This window comes from Sitophilus oryzae, unplaced genomic scaffold (genome assembly GCF_002938485.1).
Source record: "Sitophilus oryzae breed Bouriz unplaced genomic scaffold, Soryzae_2.0 scaffold_1898_pilon_pilon, whole genome shotgun sequence".
NCBI classification, from domain to species: domain Eukaryota; kingdom Metazoa; phylum Arthropoda; class Insecta; order Coleoptera; family Curculionidae; genus Sitophilus; species Sitophilus oryzae.
In genome coordinates, this window is record NW_022146610.1 from 949,486 (window position 1) to 959,666 (window position 10,181).

A 10,181-nucleotide genomic window follows, 5' to 3' on the forward strand; every position below is an offset into this window, starting at 1 on the left:
TTTATTTTCTTCAGACAACAAAAAAACGTGATTTGGTATTTTAGTATATGACATATCAGGATTGATTGACGTAATCAATTGTTTTCGGTCACATCCTGTTTTACCGGAAGTGAGAAGTCAAAAGTTGCCTTTTAAATGATACCCTGGGTATACTTTTACTTTATTTCATATAAAATGACATTCTGAATAGAATGAAATATCGTGCCAACTTTTGACGTTTTCGCTTAAAAAAATAGTATTTCAAATTTCAATCTAGAGTGCAATGGCTGGGTTCATAATGACAATTTGACTCGAAATAGTGTCGCGACCCTGGTTTAGAGGGTTGCGGCTAGGGACGTTTTAGGCATCGAAGATCATTAAAACAATCAATATATGAAAATAAGAAATATAAATTAACAATTACAGAATTAAATACATAAATCTATTTAGGAGGAATGTCAAGTAGAATATCTTTTCACCAATAAAATATAACTAAGAGAAAATATATAAAAAACTAGCGTGTACCTGCGACTTCGTTCGCGTCGAATTAATCATTTGTAATGGTGATGATACAGCAAAGCAAGAATTTCCATTAACATACAAACTGGATAAAATTTTCTCACGTTTATATCAGCATGAGAAAAAACAATATGGCGATATTATTATATAACTTGGTAATATTTGAGGGGTAGTTTCATCTCGTTGGAATTTGACTTTCGAAAAATCCGTTTGCCAAAAATAAGCTTTTTACGTCAAGCAGTTTAAGCAGAATCGTGGTTAAGAAATTATCTAATTTTTTTGAACACCCTGTATGATTTTTTAAAAAATTCAAAATATGTAAAAAAAACAAATAAATCATGCTGTCCAAGCGTTTTCCCGAAAGACTAACCGTTTTTTAAATAACAAATATTGTAATATTTGAGGGGCGTTTTCACCCTCTTGGAATTTGAGATTCGAGAAACCCCTCCCCCCTCCTTATCGAACCTCTACACCCCACAGTCAATCCGTTTACCAAAAATCAGCTTTAAACGTCAAGCAGTTTAAGCGGAATCGTGATTACTCAATGGTCATATTTTATAAAACACCCTGTATAAATTTATAAAAAATCTTAATATATGTAAAACAACGAAATAAAATATATATGTGTAACAATGTTTCCGAAAAACTCACCGGTTTTTAAATAAAAAATATTTTAATATTTGAGGGATAGTTTCATCCCCTTAGAATTCGAGTTTCGGAAAATCCCTTCTTATCGAACCTCTACACCCTAAAGTCAATCTGTTTTCCAAAAATCAGCTTTTTACGTCGAGCGCTTTAAGCAGGATCGTGATTAATCAAGGACCAGATTTTTCGAAACACCCTGTATACATTTTTAAAAAATCTTGAAATATGTAAAAAAACAAAATAAAATATACATGTTTAAGCGTTTTTTCGGAAACTTGACCGCTTTTAAAATTATAAAAAATATTGTAATATTTGAGGGGTGGTTTCACTCTCTTGGAACTGGAATTTCGAAAAATCCCTTCTTATCGAACCTCTACACCCTAGAATCAACCTGTATGCCAAAATTCAGCTTCTTACGTTGAGTGGTTTGAGCAGGATCGTGATTAATCAGTATGTCAGTCACTTAAGGATTTTATATATTAGTATAGATTATAAACTTACTTTACTGTCACTATGATACTTGGAGAACTCGACTCAACTGAACAGTGTGACTTCTTGATTCATTCTCCCCATACTCCCTTATGATTTCCTTTTTAATTATTTCATATTGATATTTACAACAATAAGAATTAAACAAAGTTCACCTTCAGATCCTCGCCTGACGTCAACTTATTCTAGTTTAATTTTCATTGTGCAAATAATATGTTTATACAGGGTGTTTCAAAAAACATGTGCCATCTCTCGTGGGGATATTCTTCACGTAAAAATAAGATTTATTTTTCATATCAACATAGGTCCGATTCTTCTTTGTTTCGTAGCTACAGGGTGTTAAAATCTTCATACTCTTTCGATTTATTATAATTTTCTTCAAAGTACTTTTAGTGATTCGAATGAAATTTTGAGGGTAAAAGTTACTATAAGTGCTACATATTTTAATGCTAAAAAAGTGTCGATAAATTTATCAGGGACGTGCATATGGGTTATCACTGGAATATTTTTCAACAAAAAACATGTGCGCCACTGACTTTCCTGTAATTGCATTGTTATCAATAACGAGTTGTATATGGCTAATGATCCTGGTGGTCGATGCCTGAGAAAAAAAAAGAAAAAAGTAGGAATACATAATAATAATGTTTTTTCTTTAAGTTTTTGAGAATCCTAAGCTTAATATTATTTTTATTTGATTTTACCGTTTTAATAACTATATTTATAAATTTTCACCAGCAGAAAGTAGTCTCGACTGACTAGTGAGAAAGAAAATCTAGGAACTAGTGGGGTTGCAGTCGGAAGGGTTTGACAAAGAATTAATACACTTTGTTAATTGTCAAGCTTTCGGAATTTATTTATTCCTTGCTCAGGACACTAAAATGGAAATACATGTTAGACAATTATTGCTCTAAAAGTTAAGAATAAACACTTACTTAACGTGGTACAGAAAAGATCTTCATAAAAACTACATTAAAAAATATGGCTCGTGTTGATAACACCACCGTGAAGCATCGCTGACCAGTCAACCACAACCACAAATATTTATTTAGAACATTGGAATGATTAAGAGATGTTCAATTAGAATTTTTAATTGAACATTTCTTAATCATGGCAACACTGTATGCCGCTTTTGATTGTGTTTCTTTGTCTGTCAACCGGTCATTTATATTATTCTCTGTCTTACACGTTAAAATCCAGACCACACTTCTAAAATGACCAAATCGGTATATCCGATATGATATTTTGATATTTATATAAATATATCATGATATTGCCAACCCTGACGTAAAGTCTAGTTAAATGGTAACAAGACAGCTCATTAGAACAAGAGGAGTTGTTTTGAAGTTCCCAGTGTGTTAACAGTGCCGTATATTTTTGTTACAGAACGAAGTGAACGCGATCAAATGGGACCCGCAAGGCAACCTACTGGCCTCCTGTTCAGACGACATGACCTTGAAGATTTGGTCGATGAAACAGGACACCTGCGTCCACGATCTCCAGGCGCACTCCAAAGAAATCTACACCATCAAGTGGTCGCCGACCGGACCGGGCACTGCCAACCCCAACATGAACCTGATCCTGGCCTCGGCCAGTTTCGACTCGACGGTGAGACTAGGGATGGCAACGATATATCGATATATTAAATATAATAAAGTTATATAAGAATTCTCGCCATTTAACTGCTGATATAGAAATTTAATTCCACACTGTGTTTATCATTATCTGGCTCCTCCTGCTCTCACTATCTGTTTTGGTTTGGCCCCAACACAGTGTGGAATTAAATTCCTATATCAGCAGTTAAATGGCAAGAATTCTTATATAATATAAAAGGAAATAAGTGAAAGTTAAGAACACGTAAATAAGTGATGAAAGCCAATGTCTAAAGAATACAAGGACATACTCGTATAATACCCAAGACCAAATTGTTACTATAGCTCCAAACAGTGCCGGCCGTGGCCACATATTTTTTTTAACTTAGCTGCTTGAAGAGATATTTATATTTTTGATAAATGTTTTGACTACGCCTATGGTGTATGCGGTGGTATACTAATTAATTACAAATAAACATACTAAAATTAACAAAAGGTATATAACTAGTAATCGACATAGAGCACATATTATGTACATATAATATCAGAAAAATAATTATCAAATTCAATAAGAAAACGCTAAAAAGGTGGAGTAAACTGTTTATTTACCTATGAAACATAACTCCTAGCTTTTTCTTATTGTTGCGGCTTTTACACTTGATAGAACACTGAACACATTACCATTAATAGTTTATACGAAGTTTTAGAAATCAACAAACTATTAAAAATCGCTAAAATTGTCGCTGTTGACTCATCCATAGGCTCCAAAATGATGGTGTCTAACAGCACAAATTCTGTTCCAGCCCGTATATGGGTGCTACGCGTTCTTGTATTCTTTAGTCATTGGTTGAAAGCTATAAGTATAGGGTTTTTCTTGGGATTGTTTATGTATATTTAAATTTTATTGATTTTTTCGTCAACCGTTCATTATAAAAAATACTATTCATTCCAGTCAGGACTACAAACATTTGTCTACAATCTGCTAATGTCTAAAAATGGCACTTCATAAAGAGCAATATTTGGCTACATTTTACTAAATTATCCAAAGAACTTGCAAGATTGATTGATTGAATCTAGAATTTTTTATTTTAACCTTATACCGGGTGCGTCTCAGAAGTGGCTCACCCCTATAACTTTATTTTTTTAGATAGCACAACGAGATTTGGTCTGTTAGTATATGACATAAATTAGGATTGATTGACGTATTCGATTGTTTTTGATCACTTCCTGTTTCACCGGAACTTATGATATTTAAGTGACATCCTTGGTATTTTTTGAATTTATTTGATAGAATATGAATGACATATCATATGTTAACTTTTGACATTTTCGCATATGGTTTATTTGAAATTGTAACATGCGGTCCCTAACGACAATTTGACTCGAAATACCAAGTGTGTGGTACCTAATTATTCGCAAAAAATTGCCTTTTCCAAATATGCTAATGAGCCACCTTTATTCCATTTGAAAAAATTGAGATATGATTAAAAATACGATTTGGTCATGTTTTAACTGGCCAGGATAAGACACGAAAAACATTAGACGGTCAAATCTATTTTTCCAAGACTCACTGATTAAAAATTAGTACCACAGATTAGGTATACTATATGTATACAGATAAAAATCTTATCCCTAATTCGTGGTACGAAAGTTGTTTTTATGACGATGTGCAAACGAGTAAAATTTCCTTGGGCAAAAATAAACTCGCGTAAAATAACAATAAACAGCGTAATAGAGAGATATCGCTAAACCGAATAGCGTGCATGGACATTAATAAGGCCAGGTGTTATTTCCTTTACGTGGGGTGGTATTAACTCTCTTCATTTATAGTTATCGGATCGGAAAGAATTCTGTTCGCGTCGGGTCCGCTATTTAAACTTAACCTAACTTTTAAATTTATTAACCTTTGAATTTAAAACTTTGAAATTGTTTTGTTTACTAGGTATTTTAAAACTAAAGGGCTAAAGTGCTTGTTTCCAGTGCTTTATTGTTCAACGTCTGCCAGTGGATTTAGGGCAACAAACAACAAATTCTCTTAGAAGGGCTAAGTCGTCATCTGCTGTAAACCTAAGCCCCTTTATAGGTTCTTTAATATTGGAAGAGGTGGAATCCATATTTTGGGCCATATTTATTTAATTAAAACTAATCCCAGTCACTTAAATATCAAATTACTTAATAAAACTAAAGTAATAATTCAAAACAATTCATACATAACCTAAAAAAATATAGAAGATCTCGCCGGCCGGCCCTGGTTGTCAAATACCCGCACATGCCCATTTAAGCAATTTTTAAATGTTATTTAGAAATAGCGCTTGGTGTAATTGATCCGCAGATTACGTCAGGCGGTAACGTTATTAGCGGGTGTTGCGTTAAAAATTGACTCGCGCATATCGTAACCATGATAAGGTACGCGTAATTACTGCATGACGCTATTCGGTTTTCCGATATCTCTCTAATAACTGTGCCGGTCAGGCGCTGTGCACAATTTTAGAGGCCATAAGTGGGCGTGCTATGTGCGCAAGCTAGTAACCTAACTAGTGCCCGATTCCGAAAATTGGAACCACGAAAAACAATAAAGAAAAAACAAAGTTTATAATCTGTATAATCTGTGTTAGTACTTATTTCTAACACAGCCATGACAGTCTAGATTGAAATTTAAAATACAATATGTTTTTAAGCGGAAATGTCAAAAGTTGACATATGATATGTCATCTATTCAGAGTATCATCTTTATCGAATAAAGTAAAAATATACCGAGGGTGTCATTTAAAAATCAAAAGATGTACTCATTTCCGGCGAAACAGGGAGTGGACAAAAACAATTTAATACGTCAATTAATTTTAATTTGTCATATACTAACATACCAAATCTCGTTTTTTTTATCTGATAAAATAAAAGTTATAAGGGTGAGCCCTATAACTTTTTAGCCATTTTTGAGACGCACCCGGTATAAGACTACCATTTTTTATTTTTTCCACTGTAAACAAAAATATAATATGATCGAAAAAAAAACGGCGTCAGCGATGGGTGTGAAATGGAGATCGCTGTCATTTTATTTGGGAATGTCATCGATGTCCGTTTCCAAGCCAACCGCACGCCATTTTTTTTATCGTACGGTATTTTATGTTTCCAGTCGAAATAAAAGAATTGTGTAATTTTTATTGATATACAAGATATATCGATATACATACATATATGATTTCAATATATATATCTTATGATACAATACAGGGTTGTTCACCACATACGACGCGGAGTATTGTAGCTAAACGATTAGTTTTGCAAATTGTTAGTTTTGGGTTAGTTGTGGAAAGATTAGAGCTACAATTTAAAAATATTTTTATAAGATACAAAGTGTCCCAAATAAATAAAAAATATCAAAGTTTTTTTTAAAGGGAACACTCTGTATATTATTACATTTTTAGTTTCTACGATTAAAATAAAGGTAAATTTGGTTAAAGTTTATCACACTTAAACCTTACCGTTTTTGAAATATTTTCAATTTTGTGAAATTGCAGTAAAACTTTTAAGGCTTCATTTCTCCAAGGGTGTCAAAGTTTTTAACACTAAATATTTACTGAAGTTTATTTATTGATCAATTATTGTGTTGGAATAATAAAAATTAAACTACTTCATACAGAGTGTCTAAAATGTATTTTAAATAATTTCTGGCTTTAAACGGCAATAACGTGTTTAATTTAAATAGACACCCTGTATGTTTTAGGGGAATCGGATGAACAATTTAATTGTCTATCAAATTGGATTATACCATTGTTTACTTATCCCTTCAAGTTTTCGTAGAAAATGCATTTTATTATAAAAAAACATAAATAACTGGATTATTCTATTCCGGAATACTTTCAGGCGCCGAGCTGGTCCCATCTTCATAGGGTATTATAGTAGTAGTATATTAGTACTGTCTTTGTCAGTTTCTATTTCCAAATCAGATATATTTCATGTATCATCTGGTTCTGATTCTGAAGGATGGACCTCTACCTCTACGGGTTCTAGTGGTTCTGGAGGAGTTTCATGTTGTTGAATATCATGCTTCATATCCCCTTTTTGTTTTTGTAGTAATAATTTATTGTTATGAGCTACGAACATTATCTAACCGGCTCTCTGTGCAATTAAGCGATTCCTTTTTTTAGTATGGTTAAAACTAAGTACTGAAACTTCTCTCAGTAGCTGCAGATGACGTTGGTAAAGACAGCAGAGCAACAGCTAAATATTTCAATTGAATATTTTTACATATTGCTTGCCACCAACTTAGACAGTCTACATTTTTAACTGACATCCAAACGTAGTCGAGAGCCCACAAACCCGATTTGGCGCAATCATTTGTTACATCTGTAAAAATGGCTCCTTTTGTTATTGACAAACTGAGGATGCTTGTTGGTGATATTATAGACAAATTCCATAGCGGCTATGTGTTCTTCATTGTTAGGGTGCTCTCCCAGGAAACAGAGGGGTCCAAGAGATTCGCGACCAAATGCATTGGTTTAAGAGCCATATGTTTTCTATTTGGTAAGGCGGAAGCATTATTTTTCTTCTGATTTAAGAATAGGCATACTTGATACACTTTCGTTAAATTTGTGCTCAATGTTTTGAATTCTGAAAAGAAATCTCTTGCAAAATTCGGATATTTGCGAATATTAGCGATTTTGGGACCGAATATTTCGGAAATTTCTGAAATTTCCTGCAACATTCGAATGGAAATATTCGCTACCAACATCACTAAATATTACTACCCAATTTGTATACAAAAAGAAAATTATTTAAATCTTTATAAAAGAGTATACCATTAATTAAATATACCACCATTATTTTCGCCCAAATGTTAATTAATTGCATACTTAATTGTGTTAGTTAAAAAAATTATTTTAAATAAACGTGGATTTGAGTCAATATAATCAATATAATAATAATTTATGAAAATAAACGTCTCTGTTGTTATAAATAAGCATTCGTCAAAAAATGAAATAAAATTTTTAAGGTGTTACTTTTTACCACACTGTCTAATACACATACAAAATTCAGTTTTTTAGTATTTGTAGCAATTATTATTAATCAACGGAAACAGTCAATTAATGTAGTTTGAATACTATACTGGAATCATAATATTAATTGGTCTCTTTTTTATTTTTTTAATGAAATAAACGAACTATATCGACAATATTAGTATCTGTACTCTTTAAAAATTTGTTGCATATTTAAAAATATAATCTAAAATGTCAATATTCCATGGGTATATTGATAAATGAGGTCTAAATTATAAGAAAATGCATTTTCTACGAAAACTTGAAGAGATAGGTGAAACATGGTATAATACAATTTGATAGACAATTAAATTATGCATCTGATTCTCATAAAACATACAGGGTGTTCCATTTAAATTAAACAAGTTATTGCCGTTTAAAGCTAGTACCTAATTATTTAAAATAAATTTTTAGACACTCTGCATAAGGTAGTATAATTTTTATTATTACAACACAAAATTTAGTAAATAGAAATACTTCGGTACAATATTTGGTTTTAAAAACTTAAATACGCCTAGAGAAATGAAGGATTAAAATTATTACTGTATTTTGACAAAAACCTAAATATTTCAAAAATGGTAAGATTAAAATGCGGTAAACCTTAATCAAACTTACCTTTATTTTAATCGTAGAAACTAAAAATGTAATAATATACCCTTTAAAAAAATACAACTTTGATATTTTTTATTTATTTGGGATTTGGGACACTCTCTATCTTGTAAAAATATTTTTAAATTGCAGCTCTACTAGTCCTTCAACGAACCCAAAACTTACAATTTGCAAACATCTAATCGTTTAGCTACAATACTCTGTGTCGTATGTGGTGTACAACCCTGTATACTGTATATCGATATATTTAGTCTTTTTCCCATCCTTAGGTGAGACTGTGGGACGTCGAGAGAGGCGCTTGTATTCACACGCTGACGAAGCACACGGAGCCGGTTTATTCTGTGGCCTTTAGCCCCGACGGCAAGTTCTTGGCGAGCGGAAGCTTCGACAAGTGCGTCCACATCTGGTCCACCCAGTCGGGCCAATTGGTGCACAGCTATAAAGGTACGGGGGGCATATTCGAGGTGTGTTGGAACTCGAGGGGCGACAAAGTGGGGGCGAGTGCTTCGGACGGAAGCGTTTTTGTTTTAGACTTGAAGTTGTAATTTTAGGTTATGTGTACGGCAACTTTCTGTTAGATGTGAAGGGTGAGGGAAAAAAACCGACGATGTACGTTTAGGAATTTTTAAGTAATCAACTTAATTTGTTTAGAATACCAAGGCCTAAACACATGCTAAATTGTAATTGAATATAACAAACGATGTCCAAATAATAACGCATAAGCTTCATTCAAAACGTCGAAATTGGTGGAATAAATGAGTGGTTTCAATTAGCGTAGAAGTTTGTTCCTAAAATTAGTGATGGTCATTTTCAATTAGTAGAAAACGTTAAGAAACTTTTAATAGTCCAAGATCCCAGAGCGATCAGACATAACTTACTTTCACAAGGAATGAAACCTTCCCAAGTAACATTTTAAGTTCCTTTAGGTTATATATTCTCAAGGTTAGTTATATAAAGGTTTAATAAATGTCTCATTGGTATCTTACAGTGTTTTGATTTATATAAGTGTAGCGTTGGTTACTTATCACTAATAGTAACCTTGAAATGTTGTTTATCACTTTCCTTATAAAACTAGAGGTTCTTGTTACTAAAGGTTTCATAAATAAACTGGACAAAACACAAAAATACATCTACGTTCAAAAGAAAGGTTCTTCAGAATTTAAAAAAAATAGGAATAATCCAAACCTCATTCACACTACATCTACCAATATTGACAGCCAACATGCAAAATTACCATCCACAAGCAGAGATCAGGATCAACCTGAGATATTTCAAACAGAAAGTTGCCAAAACGATCAGGAACAGGAAGATGTCT

The 10,181-nt window shown here is 32.7% G+C and overlaps 1 protein-coding gene across 2 annotated transcripts in view; it reads left to right on the plus strand.

Annotated features, from left to right (window-relative positions):
- The window catches only part of LOC115883384 (F-box-like/WD repeat-containing protein TBL1XR1), a 37,373-nt gene extending 27,508 nt beyond the window's left edge, over positions 1 to 9,865 (plus strand). The window contains exons 6-8 of one of the 2 annotated variants that reach the window (XM_030901751.1): positions 3,016 to 3,237; positions 9,136 to 9,453; positions 9,518 to 9,865. In XM_030901751.1, the coding sequence (XP_030757611.1) occupies positions 3,016 to 3,237; positions 9,136 to 9,411 (498 nt within the window). In that variant the 3' untranslated portion in view covers positions 9,412 to 9,453; positions 9,518 to 9,865. Of the gene's footprint in view, positions 1 to 3,015; positions 3,238 to 9,135; positions 9,493 to 9,517 lie in introns of those variants that run through there. The other variant, XM_030901750.1, reaches the window with a different exon arrangement.
- Positions 9,866 to 10,181: the final 316 nt, after the last annotated feature.